At 38.6% G+C, this 25735-nt stretch overlaps 4 protein-coding genes across 4 annotated transcripts; all 4 read right to left on the bottom strand.

The window, feature by feature from the left end:
* Positions 1-773: 773 nt before the first annotated feature.
* On the bottom strand, positions 774-3157 carry hoxa10b (homeobox A10b). The gene is made up of 2 exons (XM_077598825.1): positions 2204-3157; positions 774-1532 (listed from the first exon to the last, which is right to left on the bottom strand). The coding sequence occupies exons 1-2, from the start codon at positions 2985-2987 to the stop codon at positions 1258-1260; spliced, it is 1059 nt and encodes a 352-aa protein (XP_077454951.1). The 5' UTR covers positions 2988-3157; the 3' UTR covers positions 774-1257.
* Positions 3158-6249: 3092 nt separating this feature from the next.
* On the bottom strand, positions 6250-8459 carry hoxa11b (homeobox A11b). Its single transcript, XM_077599085.1, has 2 exons — positions 7856-8459; positions 6250-6482 (listed from the first exon to the last, which is right to left on the bottom strand). The coding sequence occupies exons 1-2, from the start codon at positions 8457-8459 to the stop codon at positions 6250-6252; spliced, it is 837 nt and encodes a 278-aa protein (XP_077455211.1).
* A 6329-nt stretch (positions 8460-14788) lies between these two features.
* On the bottom strand, positions 14789-17936 carry hoxa13b (homeobox A13b). Its single transcript, XM_077598742.1, has 2 exons — positions 17210-17936; positions 14789-15692 (listed from the first exon to the last, which is right to left on the bottom strand). The coding sequence occupies exons 1-2, from the start codon at positions 17868-17870 to the stop codon at positions 15454-15456; spliced, it is 900 nt and encodes a 299-aa protein (XP_077454868.1). The 5' UTR covers positions 17871-17936; the 3' UTR covers positions 14789-15453.
* A 2235-nt stretch (positions 17937-20171) lies between these two features.
* Positions 20172-25354, bottom strand: hibadhb (3-hydroxyisobutyrate dehydrogenase b). The gene is made up of 8 exons (XM_077599554.1): positions 25249-25354; positions 23992-24152; positions 23803-23912; positions 23605-23726; positions 21813-21946; positions 21649-21725; positions 21413-21569; positions 20172-21078 (listed from the first exon to the last, which is right to left on the bottom strand). Exons 1-8 carry the CDS (start codon positions 25316-25318, stop codon positions 20920-20922), a joined length of 990 nt encoding a protein of 329 aa, XP_077455680.1. The 5' UTR covers positions 25319-25354; the 3' UTR covers positions 20172-20919.
* Between the last annotated feature and the right edge of the window lie 381 nt (positions 25355-25735).

Here is a 25735-nt window from a genome sequence, read left to right as displayed (position 1 = left end):
TCTGCAAAAGATGATTTGTATTTTTTCATTAATTAATTGGATTCCATTCAGTTGCTATAATGGCCAATCCATTTTGACTCGTAACACAGTACTTTAATTTAAAATCCATTTTAACATTGTGTTATTCCAGATGTTTCGTTGAATAAAATGTATTTTAACATTGTGCAATAGAAAATAAGAAAGCATGTAACTATTGTATCATTGGGAGTTCCCACAAGAATTAAATGCATTTAAACAGTCATAGCGAATCAAAAAGCATTTTACCAGTTTCACTTGTTCCGCAAAGATTAAGAACAAAAGATGGATTTTAGCGTATTTTCATCGGTAGTCAGTTGTGCACATGTACCCTGGCAAAATATGTAACCGTTTTTTAAAGAAAATGAGTAAGAAACAACCTATATGAGAAAATATGAGACAGTTCAGCAATACAGCAAAACAATGAAAATATATCTTTGTTCAGTCATCTAGAATTTTTTACAAAACAGCCAACATTTCTGGAAGTTTGTGGAAACACGATCACAGCCAAAATGTAAAATAATAAATTTAATATTGGATCATTTGTAATTAAAATTAATTTCACCATCATTCCGTTAAAACTGGAATGGCAGATTGATAATAGGAACAATAACAATAGAATTTTATAATCATGGCAGAACATTATTCATATTTTAATTATTCAATTATTGACAATTCTTATAATAATGGCCTTGTGTAATTGCTTACTAAAAAAAATAACAATCTGCCATAAGAATTACTATTAGATGGATTTCAACACTGGGAATTTGATTGAGTTTAACTTAGCATAAGGTGAAATTACTTAACAAATGCATTAGTTGGGAATGTTCCTCTGCTTAACTAAACTAGTGTAGCACAGTGCACAAACGTCTGCCAATGAATCAGTCATATGGGGGTGGCATGTCATCAATACAGCGACAATGAAATATAGAGTTGGCATTCAGAAGGAGAGTTTTTTTATTATGTTGCCCTGCAAAAAATGTGCAAATACTCATTAAATCTCTCACTGTAACACCAAATGGGTATAATTTGCATGCACATATGGATCGCTATCTATACATAAAGTACATTGCGGCCCCATTCTGCACATTTCAAAGACCACGGTTACAAACGTCATTTATATAAATACGCATCCACGACGATTAAAAGCTGAAATAATAACGTTCAATAAGTTAGCCTACAGGGTCCTGTTTATTCTCACAGTTGGATGAGATGGTGGAAGATAAATCCATCCGCCGGGTCTCAGGAAAAGGCAAAGTTTCCCGACAGCTCCCGGATCCTATTCTCCCGGCTCATTTTTTTTAGTTTCATCCTTCTGTTCTGGAACCAGATTTTCACTTGCCTGTCGGTGAGGTGCACGCAGCGGCTGATCTCCAGGCGCCGCTCCCTGGTCAGGTACATGTTAAAGAGGAACTCCTTCTCCAGCTCCAGAGTCTGGTGCTTGGTGTAAGGACATCGCTTCTTTCTGCCACTCTTGGCAGTCAGCCAGTTGGCCGGACTCTCCATTTTGCCAGCATCTGCCAAAGAAAATGGACATGTTAGGCAACAGGTGTGGATAGCTTTGAGCATGTAAAAACACATATGTCATTTTGCCAGATATGCTTGCTATCGTGGTGATTTACCATACATTTTACCGAATACATTGACGGTAAAGGGTACATCGATGAACTAAAATCAATGCTAGCAGTGCATATTTTCAATGCAAATAATATATTATTGATTGAAAAACAAAAGGACTATTGCATTGATGTGAATGGAAAGGAACAACAGATCCATGCTACAACATGCACCCGAGAACTACAAGTCATCGTTACTTTATAATTGCAAATAAACTTCAAGTACTGCAGAGATAGGCACGTCTGCTCGTTTGTTGTTATCAAGAATTTAATGCACAAAACACCAAAGTCTTTCTACTGGAACTGCTCCAGGGCAGCCACAAGACCAATAGAATACAATAGGACTTTGTATTGGTTTTGACGTTGCAATAAAAATAAATAAATAAATAATTTAAAAAAAACGTGACTACATTTTGGGAACATTTGCGCATAAAAACTCACTATCACTGCGGAAGGTGTAAAATTTACAGTCAAAGCTGCAGTTATACCTTAATTTATTTGCTTAAGAGCTTTTCTTCCACGCATGCCTGAACAATTGATCTTTCGTGAGGCCGAGTCAGGATACTATTCACCTTTTAAGGGTTTTTCCTCACACTCCACACTGCAGGCGTGGGCAGGCTCCGGTGACGACGAGTCATCGGAGCACAGCCGGCTGTCCTCGTCCCTACCCGGGACGCGGGCATCGGTCACGGGCGCCTCCTCGTGGCTCTCCCTCGGCCCGGAGGAAGCAGCCCCGGCGGACTGCGGGGGCGCGCGGGGAGGTCTCTGCGGTGGGAAGTTATTCACGCTCGGCTGGGCTTGGTGGTAAAGCCTGGGGGAGGCGTAAGTCTGCGACAGGCGGAAGTAACCGGGAACCGGCACGGTGCTGCCGCCTGTGGGCGGACACGGCGTCCCGGGGAAGGAGGCGTCCTCCACCGTGGCTCCTTTGGGGCACTTCTCGGACTCGTACAGGCAATAGGCGTTCTCCTCCTTGATGGCGGCGGAGAAAGAGCACGGCTGCTCCATGTGTTGCCCCCCGGGCGGCTGCTGCATGTGTTGCCCCCCCGGCGGCTGCTCCAGCCTGCAGGCGCGTGACGCCTCCAGCCACGTCTCCATCCCCGCGGCGTAGGGTGCCGATGGCGGCACGGCACTCGGCGCGCTGCCCTCGGTGCGCTTGGCGACCCCGGGGAAGCACGAGGAGCCGCCGGGGAGTCCGTACGCGTACTCCGGTGGCAAATACACGCCGTTGCTGTGGTAATAGGCGACAGCATCGCCCCTCGCGTTGATGAGAGAGTCCACGAAAAAGGGATTGGCAGCCTGGTTGTTGGGGCATGTCATGGCTGTGCTAAGATGAAGATCGCCCTTCGTGGCCGACATTTCTTGTGCAAAACATTGCGGAATAATTAGCCATAGTCGCGCTTCTCGCTGTAAGCGCGTAGCCAATTAAAAGAGCAGGCGGCTGCAGACTCCTCCCCGCCCGGCCAGCCTTGCCCCGTCGTGTCGTATATTTTGCTTTAGGTTAAGTCGGGAAAAGTGCAAAACTGGGGAGAAGCTTTGCACAGGCACAAGGAATTGTGGGTAAAAAAAAGAATATCATTTGAGTGAGGGCATCTTGAACCGTGAGCTGAAGCGGAGTTGAGTGTGTGGCTGCTGAAAGCTGCAAGCAGTCATGTACAATGCATTGCTTTATGGCCGTTTTTACTGCATTGTAAAAAAAAGGGAGCAGTAAAGGTGCATCACGGTGCATCATACTTCCAATAGGTACTCCATGCCTTCCAGGGGGGACTCTTGACCCCTTCTTGGAAGTGCTCTTATCATTTCTGACGCTTGTACTGCTACATTTGGCCTCAGCCAGCATTGAACGTGTGCTATATAACTTTTTTAATGGAGGAAAATGAATCTCTCACTGGAGAAGTCCATGACTTCATCCGTAAACACTCAAAATTGCTCATATTTACAATAAAAATAGAAGAAAAATGCTTAATATTGATTCCATTTAGAAATGCTAACAATTAAATGTGGATTGACTCTATATTTATGAACAGCATGTTCATTACATCCATGTTAAAATGTGACATAAAGTATACATTTAGAAATACGTTAACATCAAGGACTCATAAGGTATGTATTTCGTTTCATTAATGCGGTAAAATATGTATTATACTTTTAACATATCCGTCAAAACCTTTTTTTCTTAAACATGTTCCTTTTTTTCTGGGTTTATTTTAGTACGTTGTTGTTTTTTAATTCTATAAACTGCTTGTAAATGTTTTTTTTACTATAGAAATAAAACAGCAACCTTGAGTCGTTTGATTCAATTTTGGACTTAAACTTCCATTCTCCTTAAAATTCATTTCGATTTGTGTGCATTTCGTTTATGAAATCCACTCAGACCCAAGCAAACGAGTCCTTTTTGAAATGTATACATACAGAATATATACCGTAATTATTAATATATTTAGATCAAATGCATGGTATGTTATAATTAAATAGTATACATTGTTGTTGTTTTTTATTTGTTCTCATTATTTTACATTTAGTTTGTAGTTGTTATCGTTAAATACTTTTTAGATTCAAATATAAAGTGTGAGCCATTTGAAAGATTAAACTAGTACGTTTAGATATAATAAGAATTATGACAATTTGTGGAAAATATTTTTTTAAATGGATGAACATGCATCAATTGATATTTTCGTTGTCCTGTTTTGAAAGCTTGTTATTGGAGTTTAAAAATTGAACTGTGTTTATATATATATATATATATATATATATATATATATATATATATATATATATATATATATATGTATATATATATATATATATATATATATATATATATAATGTTTAAAGCATCTTAAATTCTGTCAATTTAAGAGCGAATGCATTGAAGGCAAATGCGTGTACTGTCACTAGCACTAAATTATTTATTTTTTATCAGACCCTGTTAATCTGTCATGTGTGATGGATGATTATCTTTTGATTTTTATCACTTCCATTTTGTTCTTTTGAATCCTTACAAGTCTTTTACAGAATTTGCCTGCAGGTTGCCTCACAAATAAATGTCAAACAACATCACAGTATTACTTCCAATTCACATTTAAAGCAACAATCCAAAAACTCCTTCAATGTTCATCACAAAACTTTTCTATCTGATGTCAAAAGTGACAAATTGCATGTTGTTATTAAGGTCATAACTTTTGCACCACCTCGAACCACAATGTTTGACTTCATCCCAATACTTTTATTGCTCGATAACATTCTTGGCAACAACGAGTGCTTCCATTGCACTGTGCAAAGTAGAAAGTGAATGGAAAAAAAAAACAAATTCCAAAGAGCAAACACCAAAAACACAAATCATAATCAAATCATGTTCTTACCTGAGCCTGCGTCTTTAATCTGAAAGAATCAAACGGCAATGACATTGATCTCGGTGGAGCGCCCTCCGGTGGGCGAAGGTGGCATGGCCTTCCAATGCACCACAACAAGGGGAGGAAAGAAAGAAAAACAATCCAGAATATTCCTGCAAAAACCTGGCGTGCTGAAGTTGCACCAAGGCGAGCCACAGCCTTCAGTGGTGCAGCACCTCTTGTTTTGCAAGCCTCCTTAAAGTCGCAGTTAATAACCTTGGTTCTCAGACGCTTTATTGCACTCCACTCCAAATGCTCCAGACGAGTCCGCCTTTTTTATGACCAAGTTACTGGAGCAACTGGGAGGATGTGCAGCAATCAAAGCGGAATTCCTGCGAGTCTCACAGGATGTACGTTATAAGGAAGCCATATTATCTTATGGCAGGCCAATTCAAGCTCTTTTTAAAAAGCCTTCAAGGGGGAGACGTTTGCATTTTTTTTAAATGTGGAGTTTAACTCCAAAAACGAATTGAGAAGTTGTTTACTGCACAACTGATTGTGCTTTGGTGAATAAATACAAAAAATAGAGCATTAAAGTATTGGAAATATACAAATGTGACATTCTAAACCCTCAATTTCTCACTAAAACGTGGGGATTTTCTTCCCTATTCACTAACAGGCATGTTAGGTCAGAAATCAGCCTGCAGGAAATGGGCCAGCGCTTTGTAATGGATATCAAATTAAAAGCTGCAGCAGATCCTATTACTGAAGCTCCAGAGAGCAGGCGTTTTGCATATGAACTGTACGTGCTGCAATATAAAACAAAAATAAGGGCTTTACTTTCATGGCAGGGATTTTTGTTTTATATCACTGCGAAGTTTACAGTTTTAAATAATCCAAGCAAAGGAAGTAGCGGTCAAGTAGATGCTAAATGACTCAATATATCCTGCAGTTAAACCCTGAAACACACACACAAAAATAAAAACAAAACAAAAACAACCCCCAAGACAAATTCACTTTCAGCCATCAAATAATATGCAATATATATAACATATACCATTTGCACAATAGAATAATAAAAGTCTGAATAAAACGATTCCAGTCTGCACGTGTGTAAATGTGAGTGTACAAATTGAGGGTAGAACATAAGAGCAATTGTGTCACCGTAATAATATTAATATCAATAATTATAATAATATAGCGAATAGGAGGTTGAATGGGAAAAAAGTGGACTTTGAAAGAGTTCTCAATGGAGTCCAGGTGTTTGACGTGTGTGTATAGTCCATGTTTTATAGCAGTGGATTGCTGGTGTAGTACTGTAAACGGTCCCTGTTGAGTTTCTTCTCCTTCATTCTCCTGTTCTGAAACCAAATTTTCACCTGCCGGTCAGTCAAGTTGAGCATCCGGGAAAGCTGCAGCCGCTTTTCCTTGTTAATGTAAACACTGAAGAAGAATTCTCTCTCCAGCTCCCTGATTTGATATTTGGAGTACGGACATCTCTTCTTGCGAGTCTTCTGGCCACCTGATCATCATAACAAAGTTAGTCAAACACCACCGAGACGTGAACGTGAAGCAAAATGCAAGTAAAAATGCAACACTCTCATTTGAATGCCTTATATAGAAAAACAAAATAAAAAGAAATAGTTAAAAAGGCTGTTTAGAGATCAAGTATTTATGAAGACATAAAAGTCAAGGGCATTTTTGTCCGTTTTGGGTTTCACTGGCCTGCGTGTAAAGTGTTGCATTTGGTCTCAATGTTGGTGAGGCCAGCTGCGTTTTAAATCCCTAGAAATCCAGTAAATTTGTACACATATTGCTCATTAAATTATAAGCAGCTCTTAAAGGCAGAGGCTTGAAAGTTGGATTAAACGCCTCGCTTGCTTTTCATATTGTTGATATGAAGAGAGCAGGGGGAAACGTGATCAAGTTTAAATGGTAATTCCATGTTTAAGTAGCTAATTAACAACTACTAAAGACTCAAATGTGAATTGTGAAACAATATTGAGAGCAGTACAAAGCAAGATTTCGGGTAAATTGGATATTCAAGCGGTTCATTTGGTATTAAAACGGAGTATTAAATCACAGTGGTCGATGGTTTTTCATATTGTTCACAACGTCATGCAAAAAAAGTAGAGGAAACGTGATTATTTGATTATTGGTAACAATGAAACCAATGTGTAATTCGATACTAATTAAATTCGCCGAGTTTTATTTGATAAACATTTACAGGTTAGAAAGAGTATTTCATACACTGCCTGTTATATGCGTGGGAACATTGATTTAAAGTTCACGTTTAAGTTAATTGTCAATATCTCGGTGCGTTTTCAAAATACGGAGAAAAATGGGTCATTTGCACAAATGTATGGAAATATTTAAATTAGAAAAGGTTATTTTCCTTGTCTCTGAAGTGTCGCTACCGACAATCAAGGTAGAAAAATCGAAATGGAAAACCGCGATGAAAGCTTTCAAGTTATTATTCTGATGTGCTAAAAGACGCTGAATGTGATAAAATTATTTTTGGAAATATGGCATAATCGCAAACAGGGCGAAGGTGGGGATTGTTGACAAAGTGAGTCAATGTCAAATATTTAAAAATCACATACACATGAAGTTGAAAGTAAAATGTGAAAGATTTTTTTAATTTCGTAGTGAACCTGATGAAATGAATTGTGGATTAGAGAATCCAAAAGTAGAGAACGGGTATAATTGTAGTATCCGCCTTGAGTTGAAAGCCCTCACGGCCAATTTCAAGCCCAAGCACGTGATCTTGTCGTTTATCCCAATACTTTTTGTTGGTCTGAATCTCAGGCCCTCCATAAAGCTGAAGAGTGTGTAAAAGAGCACGTAAAACGACTTTTATGAGGGCATCCGAGTGACCCGCTCGTCCAAACTCACCGCCGCCCTTTGCGTTCCTGTCCTCGCCGAGACCGGGTGACGATTTGGGGCTGCAACTCTCCGCTGTGTCCGAGCCCGGCGCGTGAGGACCCGGCGCCGACCCCGGCCCCGGCGCCGTTACCGTCGCCGGACTCGACTTGACGGCGCCGGCGTGCCTGTCATGAGTCGGCGTGACTCGATGCTCCTGGCCGCTGTAGGCCGCCGAGTCGAAGAACTGATCGAACGCCTGCGGCAGGACGCCGTTCCTGACCACCCCGCCGCCGTGGAAGCCCCCCGGCGCCGTCGTGGTCGCCCCGGAAGAAGAGAAGCCTTTCCCCGGCACGTCTCCCCCGCGAGGGCTCGGCCCGCTCCAGCCGTCGTCGGCGTAGCAGTGCGGTAGACTCCCCCTGCTGTGGTGCCATTTGGCCGAAGCGTCCACGCCGTAGTCCCTGAACGCAACATCTCGGACGGACGGAACTTGAGGAAGAGCCGATGACTGGTACGAGTACGCCACCGGGCAGGAGGGCTGACCCTGGGCCAGGTAGTGCGGGAGAGCCGCGAAATCCGCCCCGGGGACGTAGTAAGTGCAGCTGGGGAGATACATATTGGAAGCATCAAAATCCATATTCTCTCGTCCTCCTTCAGTACTGGATCATCCTGCTCGCATCCTTGGCGCAACGTGCGGTGGTGCTGCTGTCTGCTCCGTGAGCTGCAAGTCGCTTTAGTGAGGCGCACTGCTGAGCCTTGCAGGTCCTGAGCTGACGTGAGTGAGATCCATGTCTATCCCGAAGCCATGTGACCATTGGCACGACATGACACACGCCTCAATGGGCCCGCATGTGCATGTGAGTCAATGGCTCTCCGCTATAAAGTCAACCTTTGGCTGCACGGCCAAGGAAAAATGCTTGCATGGGAGGAGGAGTAGGGGGGGAATGTTGCATGCATGCATCTCTTCAACGCTACACCTTTAAACACCATACTTTCTCCTCTATGCAGACTGGCAAAGCAGCTCTTTAATGGTAAGAAACTGGAACAAAGAGGGTTTGTAGCACCGACTCTTAAAAATGACCTATGATTAATGGCAAGAAATGGAGGATTAACATGTGAATAATATGTATTATCAATGTCCCAATAATCAAGATCTGAAAATCATTTTAACATGGCATCTTAATCATTTATATCTATTGGATACAAATGTTTTAGTTGTAAAACCTTTCTTTTGTAGGCGTTATATAATTACATAGGGCTCCAAAAATGCTGTTGCGTTTTTGACTGTCAATGCAAACGCGCATGTGCAGGCGATATGTTTTTGTTAATATTCATGGACCTCCCAAAGCTTGGAAAACACCCGTGTGTATACATGACATTTCAACATCTGATTTTGATAGTGACGTCAAGATTTTTTGATTTATGATGGGGAAAGTGTTGACATTTTTGTTGAAAACTTGCAAATCTGCATGTGTGAAAATAATAAGACCAAAATGATCACAATTTTTAAGGCCTGGTTGGCTAATCAAAGAGGTTTGCAAGAGTTTACAAAATGATTAAAAATTCAGGAAACAAATTACCTGTCGTTTTAAATGAATAATAGTTTTAGCAAACTTTGTAGGAATTTGCCTGGAGACATTAGGGGTGGGGCACTATGCAACATACATAGCTATGCTATATTCAGAATAGGTAGATATTTAACCAATTGGTTATGATTAAATTGTTGACATGGCACAATACTATGTTTTTGCCAATTAGTCAAGGAACTTTTAGTAACAGGCCCTTAAATAACTAAAACGTATAGCAGTATATACACTTTTACCTGCCACACAGTGAGGTGACGCCCCACAATTTATGACATAATTAATGGTTGAGAAACCTCTACACCATCACTTATGAACAATTTATAGCATTGCGTAGGCATTCCAGTTTACAAAGCGTTTTCCCATAGTTCTCTTCTGTTTGTGTCTATTTAGTGTATTTTTTTTTAGGCTTGAAACTAGGTAATGCTGGAGGATCATGTTTTATTTGGGGGCAAATGTTACCCAACACGACATTATAAATACTAAAAACCGCTAGTTAAGCTCTTTAAACCTGTAGATTTGCTCATGGATTCCCAAAGAATATATTGTCACTTTAGGGTAATATTATTGGCTATTAAAAAGCATATATGAGGCGTGTGTGTGTTTTTTTCCATTCGTTCGTTTTACTAAAACGTACGACAGAGCGTCATAGAAGTGTTGAAAGCAAAATTGGAAAACAGGTGCACTTGAAAAAAAAAAAAGTGGGTAAGTCCTGTAATGTGAGACCAGATGCCCAAAATTAATCAAATGCCAAAAAGGTTTGGATTGACCGTAAATGTAAAGCAAGTAATTCATTTTTGGACAGGAAATACACACAATTTAGTCTTCATTGTCCTTTAGTTAGAGTGAATTCTACCAAAAAAATAGCAGTGCACAGGAAGAATGCATTAAAATGGTAATATATATTGGAATATATCCTCTATTATAAGATATGATACCCCACTCAATGAATATAATAAGAGGGAACATTGAGTGCACATATCTTGTTCTTTTAACTTTCCAAATCAAATGTTCACATTTTACTATTTTAAAATGATCATATGTTACAATACAAAAACGTGTATGCTTAGGACTGACAATGTCAGGAGTCTCATATTTATTTTCATTGAGGGCCACATTGCATTTATGCTACAGTCAGGGAGCCACTTATTCCTGAAACCTGTGTGTTATTTATATAGTATAGTTATTATTTTGCAACATTGATGGGTTACATCTTTAGAAATAAGAACTTAGCGAAAATAAACAATACTATATGATGAGTAAGTGACTATACAACTGTTGTACAATTACTTGTTAGACTGTAATCCATAACAAATTCACAGAACTGAAGAATTATTATACTATATGAAATTACACAAAAATATTATAGCGATGTACTGTAGGATTACCCATATCTCTGAGCCTAACACACAAATTAACTACAAAATATTAAACCCTATTCAATTCAAGTGGCTTGAAACACCTCAAAACTTTATAGCTTAGTCAATTACATAACAATATTTGACTGTTATGACCTTAATAGTTATGAGCTACTTCCACTGTATGGGATTAGAGTGTAGTTTTGTCAACAATAATAAAAGAGTTGCAAAATTGTTGCTGATTACTGTTCAATTCAAATCTGTTCAGAATCTGTAGGAATGATAAAAAAATGTATTCCATTGACGTATAACAAATTTGGATTTTTTTTGGACCACATAAAATGACATGCTGAGCCAGATCCCGCCCCTGGGCCTTGACTTTAACTCCTGGAAGATAAACGTAATACGTCAATTTTTTTAAGAATACAAATTACGAACAATATTTTGTACCAAACATGTTTTTTTAATGTTTGAGTGTGCAGCTGTTACAGTATGCAAATACTTATTGTTTTTTAAGGCTTGATGAAGTAATACATACACACTTTACATACATACACACTTTACATCCACACTAACCTACATAAATACAGAAGACAACTAATAATTAAATTGGATATCAAATACGTATATAAATTAATCAAATGAGAAGCAATAAATAAAAATACCATATAAACAACTATACTATTGTATAGTCTACTATACTATAAAGACTATACCTATTGTGAAGGTAGAAGCGTTATGAACAGCAAGGAAAAGCCGACTAGAACATCTTGATTTTATTGTAGATAATCAGAAACACTTTATATGGTGCAGGGTGCATGTTAACTCCCATTTAGATGCATTTAAATGTGACTGGTACCTTTTGAGCACAGTTAGAAGAGTGTGCACACACTTTTGACAAAACATTATCTCTATTCATCCTTACTTTCCTTCTTGGAAAGATCCACCCCCAAAATTGTGTTGTATAGATCACACTAATGGTGAAATAAAAACGTTTTGAACTGATTTATCTTGGTCTGTTTTTCTTTAAAACCACAAAGCCTGGCATTTGAACAGGGATGTGTTGACATTTATATTCACGATTCGTGAGAAAAAAGTCAAGAAAAGACTTGAAGCTACGTCGGAAAGATGGCAGAGACTTCGGAGAACCCCCTGAGGATGCACACACCTTAGTAATCACACTTCCATTAGAATATAAATACACATGTTTCACGTTAATTTGGCTTTTCCCTACGCCAATGTCCCAATGCTGACCCGGCCTAAAGAACACTGCAAACCTAAATGGCATGTGGTGTTTTTCCAACTGGAGAGTCCAACCCTACCCGCGCTCAATGCATTCTCTGCCTCTGGCTTGAGCCAGAGATGAAATAAGTGAAGCCCTGAAGATGAAGTTACCATGGAAACCAGTAAAACAGGAATATACATGTCTCGTTATTCTTCCAAAACCTTAAATTTAAGGTTAATGCGAACAATTTTCAAAGTTTCAAAGCTGCGTTGACAGCTTCTGTAGATATGATGGGGAATTCTCTGGGTCAAATTAACAGCAAGACGGATCATAGTGCACTTGTCATCTGTTTATTTTGGAGATGCTATAAGATCCTTCCTTTAAATGAAGCCACGTGTTACTGTTTGAATTTGAAATACGTTGGAAAAGTCGTTCGTGTCATTTTGTATGACTCAAATACAATATTGCCAGTGTCTTTCTTTTAACGTTATATGTTGTATTTTCTCATTCAGTTACCATTTACTTTGTAGCAACTCGGTAAAACTAAGTTTCTATTCTTTTTGTAAGTATATGAATCAGAAGGATATGATTTCAATCCAATACAGAGAAGATTTTAAGATAATATTCAAAGGGTTTTTAAAAAAAAATGATTTCTGAAACAATTGTCGCAACCATTTTTGCATGTAAATCAAACTTTCTAACTGTTTGTCTTTGACTGTAATTCATTTTTATAAGTGGCCACACATGCCTCATATATCACACTGCCCTCTTGTGTGGACATTTTCTAAATGTACTGTACTGACTGATTTACTACTCACACATCAACGTAAGTCATTTCATTCCTTCCCTCATTCAAGATGAAAACATTTTGCTCATTCTCATTCATCTGTGAACAGTTTCAGCTTCCATAGTGGCATAGTGATGGCTTGTCTGGCCCACCAAAAGAGGTTTTCAAATAAATATTTTGGGTTAACCAGACGCTCATAATGTGTGTTATTGCATTAATCCCAGAGAGGCACTTTTACTGGGATGGAAGTCATAATAAAAACATGTCTGCTGTGAAGTAAAAGCCACATTTCTCTCCCGACGCCACTTAAAATGATGACCAATAGCAACAAGTAAACAATTATACTTGTGCAATTCGTAGGCAATTGACCGTGGAAAGAAGTCTGTGACAAGTAGACGAAATGATTATTTGAGGGTCTGTTTGCTGAGTTTCAAGCACATGAAAAAAATGTGCATTCATACATAGGGTGACCAAAAAAAGAACTTTAACAATCCAATAAAACTACAAGTGATACAAGAAAATATTTTAATCATAGTCACTGAAACCTTAAAACATTCCATTCAAGTTCATTTTTATACATTTTATCCTTCAGATGGTGTCTTTCTGTACAATGTTTTAACTACGTGTGGACATCACATTTTTGGTTGTCAAAGACTACAATGTTAAAATTTGGACTACAAGGACCTGGCGTTCATTTATAATGTGGACATCATTTTTCTCAGAAACTACATCATTTAAAAAGAGAATTCTTTCTTTTTACACTCATCAGGTCCCAATTAGCCTAGAATATCAAAGAGAAAATAAAAATGTAAGAGTTTGGGTCTTAGGAGGTTAAATAGTTTTTTTAAATAGATTTTTTAAGGATGGCTGCATACTGTAAATGTCAATCCTTTTGCACACTGATTTATTGTTTAATATTATTTACCACATTATTGAACACGAGGCTCTGACATGACTTATTCAAAAAGTGAAAAGTATGTCTTTGAATTCTTCAATTTATAAAACCTACATTAGTAGCCCCACTTTTTGCTGAGGTGTTGGTATGAATTTCTACCGCAAGAGAGCGCAACGACACCAACTAAGTGACCAGATTTACGTGTAAGCTACTGAATAGGGAACCAGTTTTACGACCCTGCAAAGGCATTTAGTGATCTGTAGAGCAGGGGAGGCCAAGTTCTGTCCTTGAGAGCCCCTATCCAGTCTGTTTTCCATATCTCCTCTACCACACCTGAATCAAATGATGAACTCATCAGCAAGATGTCCAGAAGCTTCATACAGATCCAGATTATTTGATTCAGGTGTGTTGGTGGAGGGAGATATGGAAAACAGACCGGATAGGGGCTCTCGATGACTGGACTTGGCCACCTCTGCTGTAGAGATTCATTGAAAAATGAAAATAACACCCTCCTTAAAGAAAAAAAAGTCTTACAAAAAGTCAACCACGTTGTCTTTTTGCAAAGCAAAATTTCATATAAGTCATATATCAAGTTTAGCAGGAAGAGTTTGATTGATATAAAACAGGATTATGAATCTTACCTTGTAGAAGCTTTGTGTACCCTGGGTCTATTGAAGAAAGATGAATCTATTCAAAATAAAGCAAACATACAGATGACAATGGTATAGACAATGTTATATCACATTTCAAACACCAAGCAACTCCACAATGAATTTTGAACCAATAATAATCTAAACTCAACACTTTCTTTGCTATTTTTGTAGAGTTGTGTTAATACTAAAAGGTTTTCCTTTAAGATACTTTAATTGCAGGCCAAAATAAGCTTGGGCTGCACTTGCAGACTTTGTGCTCTAGATGGCTACAAACACTAAATCGCCTCGCCCCAAAAAAATCAAGACTCTGACAACTATTAATGTTATACTACTTAGTTTTAGGAAATAAAATACTATCAATACTCGATGCAAACGTGGAATGAAAATATACATTCACTAACACACAAAAAGTAAAAGCAGCTCTGAAACCTTTATTGACATTGTCATTTGGCTATGCCCCAAAAATATTTACAAATTTAAATATCTCCACAATTAATACTCTCTTTTCCCCGTTTGTTTTTCTTTCAAAATCCTATTTACAAACAAGAGAATTAATTACACAGTGACCCACCACCTCGATATCAAACACTTTCTTATACAGTGGGGTGAAAATGTCAAATCTTGATTTAATATTTCAAATTTTAAAAATGCATATATTTACGAGCGATTCAAAGGTGTCCAGTGCTGCCTATGCGTGCACGAATTAAATTCTCCAAACAAACAACAATTTAAAAAAATGACTCAGTTGAACTGATATTCGTGGATTGATTTATATGGAACTTTTTTATGTGAAGGAGTCAACAGGGATAACATCCACTCACTGCACCTACTTGATTTGTTATTTGAAATCAAACATTTTTGGGGAAAAAAATGAAGAAAGACGTCTAACGAAGACAAATTCGGTTCAGGTCAAATGGTGGTGGTGATGGGACAAGTTTGCGGCAAACAGTTCCGATTTTCTGTCAACGCGCTGTGTGGACTGCTTCCAATTAAAAGGCGAGGAAGGGAAGAAAAAATGTGAAAGGAGGCACTCTGGCGACAAAAGTGAAGGTAATAAATTATAGCAGAGTTTATTTGTGATCAAGGCACGGTTGTGTCCATTTTCCTCCAAAAGCAAAACAGACGAGGAGCTAACAGGAGCTCTTGAATTTATTGACGATTTTCTTCTCCTTTACGCGGCGGTTCTGAAACCAGATGGTCACTTGTCTCTCCGTCAGGTTGGTGTGTGCCGATATTCTCCTCCGCTTGTCCTTGGTGATGAACTTATTGGTGGTGTACTCCCTTTCCAGTTCTTTCAGCTGCACCTTGGTGTAGGGGACACGTTTCTTCCTCCCACGGCGGACTTGGCTGTCCCCGCATGTGTTGTCTGCTGTTTGGGCGTTTCAAAATGACATAAGTGAATTAAAACAAAATTAACAAAAACTAATAGGGTTTAGCAAGCAAAAATTATGCACACTCTCGGGAGTTATTGTACTCTATTACATTTATTAGGAGGGGGAAATCCGTAAAATAATAAGAGAGTGATGTGAAGCTAAGTGAAGGTAATGGAATAAAAACAATCTGTTTTACTGTGTAGAAATAGGTAATTGGATCATTCTTTTTCAAAATAAAATCTAAATAAATGGTAATGCATATATATATATATATATATATATATATATATATATATATATATATATATATATATACATAAAGCAAAACATTGCTACATATCAAGTATGCAAAAAGAAATAGATATTTTTCTATAATGCTATACACTAAAGTAATTATGATTGTATAAACGAATATATATATATATATATAAATGAAATATATATATATATATATACATACATACATATATACATACATATAAACATACATATATATATACATACACATTGTAAAATCAAAAGCAATTCGCAATAAAAGATAAGTCTAATAATTCTTCCGCACCCACATGAAAACGACGACGATGATTATATATACATATATACATATACATATATATATATATGTATATATATATATATATATATATATACATACATATATATATATATATGTATATATATATATATATATATACATACATATATATATATATATATATACATACATATATATATATATATACATACATATATATATATATATATATATATACATACATATATATATATATATATACATACATATATATATATATATATATATATATATATATATATATATATATATATACATATATATATGTATATATATATATATATATATATATACATATACATATATATATATATATATATATATATATATATATATATATATATATATATATATATATATATATATATATATATATGTATGTACTAGTCTCATGCCATTTTGGGAGCGTGTAGTTGACATTTTATCATCTCCCCTCACACACTGATCCGCCTTTAAACAATACTTTGGTCAAAGTTAAGAAAACTGATACTTAAATGGCTTTGTGGAAAGGAAGATCTATCTCATTATGTGTAGTAGAATTTATCCTTCTGTCCAACAACAATATAATAATAATAAAAAATAATACTAGAGAATATTTGAACTAAGAAAGAATTCTCTCAATGAGTGAGCAATCCCGCCATAATGAATGCATTCTTAATTTTCGTGCACTAAGAAAAAAAACCCTTAAAAAATATTAAAGAACAGACCCCTAAAACCAAACATTGCTTTGATGTATTTCTTTCAACAAGCGAACGCGCACAGCCTTGCATCGATCTACGTCAATATTTCCAACGCACAAAGCCTGAAGAAATCTAACGCATTTTATAAATCTGCAATAAATACGAAATATACATCGACTATAAAAAGAAGCGATGAAAATCCTCCGCCTTGCTTGATGTTATGAAAAAATAATCTCACCTTGCATCGAGGCCTTCCACACGGAATTGGCCTGGGGTTGCTGCTCCTTACTGCAGTACACTTGGCTCGCACTCCAACCATTGCTGGAGATGGACCACGGCTGGTAGGGCTCCATGGGCAAGAGGGGCTCGTGCCTGGGCTCGGGGGGCGCACCGAGCGCCGGGACCACGGGCACGTCCAAGTAGCTGGCCTGGTAGGGACTCGGGCTGTAGCCCTGGTAGAAGGCGAACTCCTTGGCTCGGTTGGAGAATTCCTCCGCGGGGACCGACGACGACGTCAAGTCCGCGTACTTGTCCCCGTAGGCGGAGGGCTGCGCGCAGGCCTTGACGCCACCGTGGGACACCGGCCTGCACGGGTGGTAGTAGCCGCTGCCAAAGTATCCGTAAGGGAGGGAAGCGTTGGGGGAGCTCGGGCTGCACTGCTTGCCCGGTTCCCCTAACGCGGACACGGGCACCTCGTTGCCGGCGTAGGCGGCGCAGGCGGCGCTGCTCGGAGCCAGCGAGGCCGGATGCGCCAACAGATTCCGGCACTGGTTGGGGGCCAGGTTCCCCCCCGGGAACGGAGGGTCCTGCATGTTCTTGCCTCGCTCCTCCGAGCCGCCGTCGTAGACGAACATCAGCGGTTCGGCCCAGTGCGAGTGCAGCAGTAGTGACGCGGTCATAGCATGTCTCGACACATGCACGCGTGCGGCTGGCTCTTTTGCCTCAAAACGCCTGCGATCAAATGCACCCAGACGGGGGACTCTTTGGCAAGGGGAACCATACCCGCACGGAACCATCGCGAGGTTATTGGTCCGGGACAAACACGTGATATGCAAAGGAGATGATAAAGGTCTGCTCAGGAGATAATAAGGGCACATGAGCCGAGCATGCCCATGCAAATGCACTATTTGCACCTACTTTTATTCTTTTTGTTCTCATTTGGATTTAAAAACTGTCTTGGGATGTAAAAAAATCATTATTAGGAATTACTGATGCACTACGACATGTTTGTCCTCAGTCTTCAAAGCATTCATGAAAGGTTTAATGAGTCCAAGGTACAGCTTTTTTGCCTCTTAAAAACACCCTTGATTTGAGAAATGTATTCTGCCTAATCCAATGAAACAATCCCATTTTTCAGGGGTTAGAACGAGATATTTTAGGGCCCATTAAATGCAAATGATCAAAAAAAGGAGGATGACATACAAACATTTGGCTGCTGGAGTCCAAAGGCAAGACACGGCTGGAGGCCAAGGTCAAGTTGAAAGACAAAAGAGCCGTAAACAGAATGGAATGGGAGAGTAAAGAGAAGAAGCTTGACACAGAAACATAAAACCGCCCATCAGTCAGCTTTTCCTTCACCTAAAAACAGAACAAAATTTAAATGAAAAGAAATGAAAGATTAGTTCAGAGAAATAAAAAAAACAAATCATTAAAACCCAGGCGATGTTGACGGGAGAAAAAAAACTTTTAAACAACGTATATATCTGTAAAATTATTTGCTTACGGTTTTAGGAAGTACACGTTAAACTAAATCTGAGTCATTTTAAAATATGTTTAATACAATTTTCCCACCTTTTGGAAGCAGTAAATTTTTATGGACCAATTTCATATACAGAGTGCATAAAGAATTTCTTTTTAAAGGGGGATAACCTTCAATTAAATGTTACTAAAACTTGCATCTACAATTATAACACAAATAAGACACATTAAACCTGTGTATAAAAGAAAATACTTTTCCAAGTTGAAATTCTTAGAAGGGTTTGCAGACAAATCAAACATTGAATTAAATGCGGAAACAGATAATATATTGCAAAAGAAATCACCATAGTGGTTTTGATGCCTTTAAACAAAGTTGTGATTTTTTTTCTTTTAATGTTAAATCTGGCCTGAGCCTTTACCGAATAGAAAACAAACCCAAAGTGAATAATCCAATATGAAATATGGCAACTACTTTAAATTTAAGATAGAGATAAACTTTTTCATTTAATAATAATGTGACCAATTGAAGTTATTCTTATTGGGCAATTATGTGCAAAGTAATGCTCTCACTCATCTAATTTGAAGGACATCCACATTAGAGAATAGCTGTGGCATACATTTGAATATACACATACACACTGCCCTATGCCAGTTGTATTACAGTATATCTGCAAGCACATCCAAAAAGTATAGACTGCACCATCACTTCAATTTTCCTGCATTTTTACTTTGTTAGCAACATTAAAGGGGGTTATATGGAAACACGGTGTAGAGTGGTTCTCACCTCTACTTCATAGTTCTGAAATCCAGGGTTTATACCTGGTTGGTTCTGGTCTTCCTGTATGGGGTTTGCATGTTCCCCCCATGCCTGTGTGGGTTTTCTCTGAATACTACAAATTCCTCCCAAACTCCAAATTGTCCCAAGGTAGGAGTGTGTGCGTCCACGTAGCTTTAAGTCTACATGTGTACTGCGATGGCCTGGAAACAAATTCAGGGGGCCCGAACAACCCTTGTGAGGATAAGGAGCTCAGATCATGAAGAGGTTACATTAAAGTGAGAGCATGGGCCCCAAGACTTTTGACAGATAGAAAACAGCTAAAGATTATACCCCTATTTATTTGTGCAATTATGAAAATTTGTGAAATGAACGAACCAGGAATATAATACGTACGAACAAAATGGTGGCACATCTGCTAGACGCAAAGGAGGAGCCATTTTGAGCCTAAACGGGTGCGAGTTGGCGTTACAGCGTGCATGCAGGCCTGAGAGCAAAGTACTGCTGTGTTTGCAGTACCTATCAAGCAGTTGACAACACAGCTCTCAGCCTACAGTGCTTAATGGACTTTTTATGGGGTTGTCTTGTGATCGCATGACCTGTGGCACCTTGGCCCTTCAGTGGCTCTCTTTGGAGGAGCAGATCAGAAACATGCCGCACCAAAGTCAGGGTAAAACGACTCATGGTTCACGTCCCAAAAGTTGTAAAAAGGTCAGACAAAAACAAGTCAACAGAGTGCATTTTAATCAATGGGAATTATTTTGGGTGCCACTCTACCCCCATTTCATTTGCTCATGGGGGCGGGGGGAAAGAAAAACAGGCCCCCATGGGCTTTTTGGATGTTTAGTTTGTCTCACATAGTCGTAACTTGAGGCCATTGGATATAGTAGTGGGAAAAAAACATGGTCTTGCACTTTTTAGATATTTCATTACTAATATAACAATTCTCCATAAGTTAAAATGTGCATTGAACCTCTCCAATTTAAGCCATTTAGAAATTGTATTATGATAAATATAAATGACAGAATTCTAGAATGCATGTTTCAAGGGGCTACAGTATAAGAGATTCATTTGTCTTTATTTTTTCTCTCCATGATATCACGTGTGTTGAAGCCATATTGACCAAATGATTTGAGAGGAAAGAGTAACAAAATGATGGAAGAGGAGAAATAAATTCTTATTTCTTGTCACTAAAATCCCAACGGACACATTTTGAAGTGCTATAGTGGAACAGCCTTAAACGTTTTTTAGTTCCTCTGCATGTCAGACAGTATGGCTTCCAATTGAGAAAGGAGTGTTGCATTGTTGAGTCATAAGGTTGTTTTTGGGAGCTTGTGTGGCTCTGTCATTGACAACGTCAGAGAAGTCTTTATCAGGCCGCTAAGGATACCTCTGGTACAGTGCGATGGCAGTCCTGTGTGGCAACAGGCCCGTGACGGTAAAGCTTGCATGGGACGGAGTGGAGAAGGCACACATTACTGTTCCTCCTCCTCACGCAAGAACTGGAACACAGAGGAGAAATCTTTACTGGCGTAACCACGGGCACACATCATCCGGTAGATCTGATGCGCCACAGAGCCAAGTGGAACAGGGGTCTTCGTGTTGGTAGATGTGTTCTGGGCCAAACCAAGATCCTGAAAAAGACACAAAAAGAAACTATCATTTCTGATTTTCCTTTTGTTTTCGGGCTTCTTAGAACTTCTATTATGCAAATGACAATCACAATGCAGAAAGAGCCTTAAAAGTTCATTTTAACGTTCCAATAATAAAAATATTACATTAAAATATTAGGCTACAGTTAATACAAAGGTTATGTATAAGCTTTAGACCATAGATGATTTACATAGTAAGCAAAATTAGCCTTAAAAAGCAGTCTTTAATTAAAAATGCAGGTTTCAAGCCTTGGATGTGTTACTGGATAGCAGCTGCAAGTCCTTAAATGACAATTTTAAGGGGAAAAAAACAAACCTTTGCCATGAGTTGGGTGCCAAAGCCTCCCTGGTAGTTATTTGCAGACGGGACTCCCTCCATCACGCCGGGCACAGGATTGTACGTGTCACTGGACCAACACCGACCAGAACTCATGTTTAAGATTTGTGCCAAAAGCTTTGGCTCAAGACCAAGTCTGGGAATGAGAAACATTTAACAGTGTCAGTAAATATAAATTGAGGACTGTATGTGTCTTAACAGTCAAAAGCTATTACCTGATTCCCAAATTCATTGTTTCTGCTGTACCAATCATTCCTATAGCGAGGAGCATGTTGTTGCAGATTTTGGCAGCCTGTACCCAGTAAATGAAAATTTCACATATAGTATATTTCATACAATAAAGCAATGTAGGAAATCATGAAAAATGTTTTGTTCATACTTGTCCAGTTCCAACCTGACCACAGTACACCACATTAGCTCCCATGCAGCTAAGTAGCTCTTTGACAGCAGTAAATTCTTCCTCTGCTCCTCCCACCATAAAAGTCAGCTTTCCTAAATTGGCGGCACCCACACCTAACAATGGAAATCATGACACTGTCATGGTTTGTTGCTAGTTTCAAATTGTTCCAAAAGGTTAACGGATAGAAGAAATGGAGCGAGGACCAATCAGATCAGTGTGTTCATAAAGCTGCCGTGTGAGTTTGTATTTGTCTCACTCACTGACAGATTTATCCCGTGGATACTGTATCTGTTAACGTATGACAATAAATTTTTTTCAATCTCAGAGACAGTCAGCAAAATGTGACCTATTATAAAACTGTTATTTGTTAAGGAAACCGATTTTTAATGGAGGCTAGATCTAAAGAAACACCATCTATGCTTCTAAATCAGCCAAGCAAAAAAATAAAATAATGATCCAATCAAGTCAGAAAAAGCAAAGGAAACCTTTAACTACCTGTAAATGCAATGCAGTTAGAATTGTGTAGGTTCATATAGGGTTATAGTAATAAGAAATGTTGGAATCAGTCATCAGGTTCAAAGGACGCTGAATGGTAAGATACCAAAGTAGCCTTAAAAGATGATTGGTCTTAAGAACGATTAGGCGCTGTACAATTTAGGTGAAGACTATGAATTAAGCAGAACTTTTAAAAACAGATTCCTAAAGGGGAAAAAAGCTGGTTTAGAAAGGTAACACATTTGCAGTGCAAGTCCACAACTATTACCACATCTAAAATGTTTAGGTGAAACTTTTTTCTAATTCTTGGTTTATTCTTCTCAATTGTTTCCCATGAACTAATGTCTACAATTCAAATTCAGTTTCCTTTTTTTGAGATTGTTGGCAGACGATAATAAAAGTGAAGAACACAAATACGGGGGTTCTCTCATCTGGTTCTGACAATTTTTCACACGAAGAACTAGCAAGACACATGCTGACTCAATTAGGTTCTTAACTCCATGGTTGCTTTTAAGATTAATGATTTAACCATACAGTAATTGCCACACCACTACACTTATTTTGATTGCTGTGCACAAAGTTTGCTTCTTATGATCTTAACATGGAGATTGAAATCAGACAGCTCTATTAGACAGAATTTCCGAGAGAAAAAAATGTCTGGATCTGCAAAAAATGTAATAATTTGAAAGCAGATTTTTTAAAAAACAAAAAGAGTAATAATGGAGAAAAATGTCAATAAAGCCAATATTTCCAGAAACTAAGAGTATTTCAGATTGTCCCACCTAATCGTTACACATTGGCTATCAAGCTCCAACATTGTCTTTATCTTTCTCAATTCTCATAACCTGTTAGCCGTGCTATCGTGTATATTTGATTTATACTACCAAAAAGCCTTTGCGCAATCGAATTAAAATAACTTTTGCACAAAATAGCCACTCTCCTTAAAATTTTGTAGCAGGAAGTTTGTCCTTCCCTGTGCTTTATACCCACTTGACACTTCCTATGAGAAAAAAAAGAAATACAGGACTTACCTGACAGAGTATTAGGTCGTATAAATGCATTGGACATCTTGCTAGAGGCTGCATTTTTAGACCACCCACTTTATGCAGCTCAACAGCAACAAACCAACCACATCCCCGAAAATTTCCACAAGGTAGAATAAACCCCCTCTTGCGCAGTAAGAACATTAAAATATGACCTCCAGGCACATGGGTGTACACACAAAAACGTACACTCTGCCTATATTACAATTAAAAATACTGCATATATAATTCACCTCCTGAGACGGGTGCATCCATGAAAACTGCTCCCATTTTCTCAGCAGCTGCTGCCATTTCTTTTGAAACAGCGGGATCAATTGTACTGGAATCAATGAGCAAGGAACCCTTCTTCACTTTCCTGTTGTTAACAAAGGAGGCCAGTTAAATTAAAATCTGGAAACACTATGCAAGATTTCAGTGAAGACAAGTCATACTTAAGGATCCCATTAGATCCAGTATAGGCATCAATGACATTGGGATTGGAGGGAAGCATTGTGATAATGCGGTCAGCCTTCTCTGCTACCTCTGCAGGATTGTCAACAATCTGGAGAAACATGCAAAAGTCATAAACGTTGAAGGAGTTTTTTTTTTTTCAAGAAGTTTTAATATCGTTACTATCCCACCTGGGCACCCAGCTCCTGAACTTCCTTGCAGGACTCAGGGAAGACATCTGTGGCAATTACTGGGTATCCGTTTTTCAGCAAATTCTTGGCCATTGGGTTCCCCATATTTCCAAGGCCAATAAAGCCCACTTGTGTCTTGGAGGCCATGGATCTCTTGGAGGCTAAAGTATAATGGTCAAATGCTTATCAGTCAGGATTGCCAAGAAAGCTATATTTTCTGTTTCATCATTCAATTTTGCCACTTAATTTAATGTTTGCTTGCGTCCCATAAAAACACTTATCACAGTGCATCGAATGTTTTAGAGTCGTCCTCATCAAGTATTTTTGCACCCGAGTTTGAGAACGAGTCATGTGATTTTGAGTATGTCCTGATAAAGAGTAGTGATGATGTTCCATATTTTTTTATTTATAATTTTTTGTTCTGGGCATCCCCGGTGGGGCGAGTGGTTAGCGCTTCAGCCTCACAGTGGGAGACCTGGTTTCAAATCCAGGTCAGTCCACCTGTGTGGAGTTTGCGTGGATTTTCTCCAGGTACTCCAGTTTCCTCCCACATTCCAAAGACATGCATGGTAGGCTGATTGGACACTCTAAATTTCCCCTAGGTACGAGTGTGAGCGTGAATAGTTGTTTGTCTACTTGTGCACTGCGATTGGCTGGCCACCAATTCAGTTGGGATAGGCTCTAGCAAGCCTAGTGAGGATAAAATGGTTCAGAAAATGTGGTGTGTATGATGATTTTTTGTTTCAAATTGGCACCCACTACCGTTCAGTAAATAAAGAAAATTAATTTACTTTTCATGTGCCCTTATCATTACAGAAATAGCAACTGGGCCGAAATAAGCTTTAACTGGTTTAAAATACTAATATTGTTCCGCATTAACGATCTGACCTGCAGCAAAAGTTTAATGTATAATGACAGTAAGCAGAGTGATTGCAAGACTCAAACAAGAAAACAATCTGAACAATTTACAAGAGAAAAAAAATCCAGATAGCAAAGATGGTTGGCATATTTACGTCAATAACGTTTATTAACTACCATGAGTTGGCAAATGCAGCGAACCCGAGACATGTAAAAACTCCTAAAACGTGGAATCAGAGAAGGAACAGCATGAACTAGCTTAATGTAGTGTCAAAAATGCATCAAACTTCTCCGTGACAGTATTTATAGCAAAACTTCGTGGATGTCATGGAAGCAAAGCGTCTTAAACGGCCCAAAGAGTAAGATGATTCCGTGACAGCCCAAGTTTGATATCCTTACCGATCGCATATTGGACATTCCTGCACCGCCTTCCCACAAGGTACTGTGTCCCTCGCAACACGGCCGCCATACTTGTCTCCTCTTAACCCCGTCTGTGTGACGTTTATGCATACTTAAATGACGGCCCTATCGCCCAATCAAATAACGCATCTACACAGCACGCCCCTGGATTTCAACCAATGGGGTGCAGCGATTGGGGGGAAATTTTCTGGAACGGTTTGGTTAAAATCCGCGCACATATTGAATATTGTGTATTTTTTGTTCACTCGTTTTTAATTTGACAAAGTTTGCCTTTTAAAAGGTATTTATAATTGTATTTATATTTTTTACAGTTTTATTGATCGAAGTTCATCGGAAATTTGTTATATTCGAAATATTATACTGTGTATTTATTATGCGTTCCACAAGTTTAAGTCATATTGACAATAATTTGGTTGTATTGCTGTAACTAAGTGTATTTTAGTTCGTTCGGAAAATTTGCTTTACC

Source organism: Stigmatopora argus, chromosome 4, assembly GCF_051989625.1.
Source record: "Stigmatopora argus isolate UIUO_Sarg chromosome 4, RoL_Sarg_1.0, whole genome shotgun sequence".
NCBI classification, from domain to species: Eukaryota; Metazoa; Chordata; class Actinopteri; order Syngnathiformes; family Syngnathidae; genus Stigmatopora; species Stigmatopora argus.
This window is presented reverse-complemented; position numbering and strand designations above follow the sequence as displayed.

Coding starts and splice junctions, on each gene's coding strand:
- hoxa13b (XM_077598742.1), bottom strand. CDS start 17,870: ATGACCGCGTCACTACTGCTGCACTCGCACTGGGCCGAACCGCTGATG. Junction 15,693..17,209: donor GTGGAAGGCCTCGATGCAAG/GTGAGATTATTT, acceptor ACGCCCAAACAG/CAGACAACACATGCGGGGAC.
- hoxa10b (XM_077598825.1), bottom strand. CDS start 2,987: ATGTCGGCCACGAAGGGCGATCTTCATCTTAGCACAGCCATGACATGC. Junction 1,533..2,203: donor TGAGGAAAAACCCTTAAAAG/GTGAATAGTATC, acceptor TTTCTTTGGCAG/ATGCTGGCAAAATGGAGAGT.
- hibadhb (XM_077599554.1), bottom strand. CDS start 25,318: ATGGCGGCCGTGTTGCGAGGGACACAGTACCTTGTGGGAAGGCGGTGC. Junction 24,153..25,248: donor GAATGTCCAATATGCGATCG/GTAAGGATATCA, acceptor ATTATACTTTAG/CCTCCAAGAGATCCATGGCC. Junction 21,947..23,604: donor GGATGCACCCGTCTCAGGAG/GTGAATTATATA, acceptor TTCCATTGTTAG/GTGTGGGTGCCGCCAATTTA.
- hoxa11b (XM_077599085.1), bottom strand. CDS start 8,459: ATGGATTTTGATGCTTCCAATATGTATCTCCCCAGCTGCACTTACTAC. Junction 6,483..7,855: donor CAGGAACGCAAAGGGCGGCG/GTGAGTTTGGAC, acceptor TATGATGATCAG/GTGGCCAGAAGACTCGCAAG.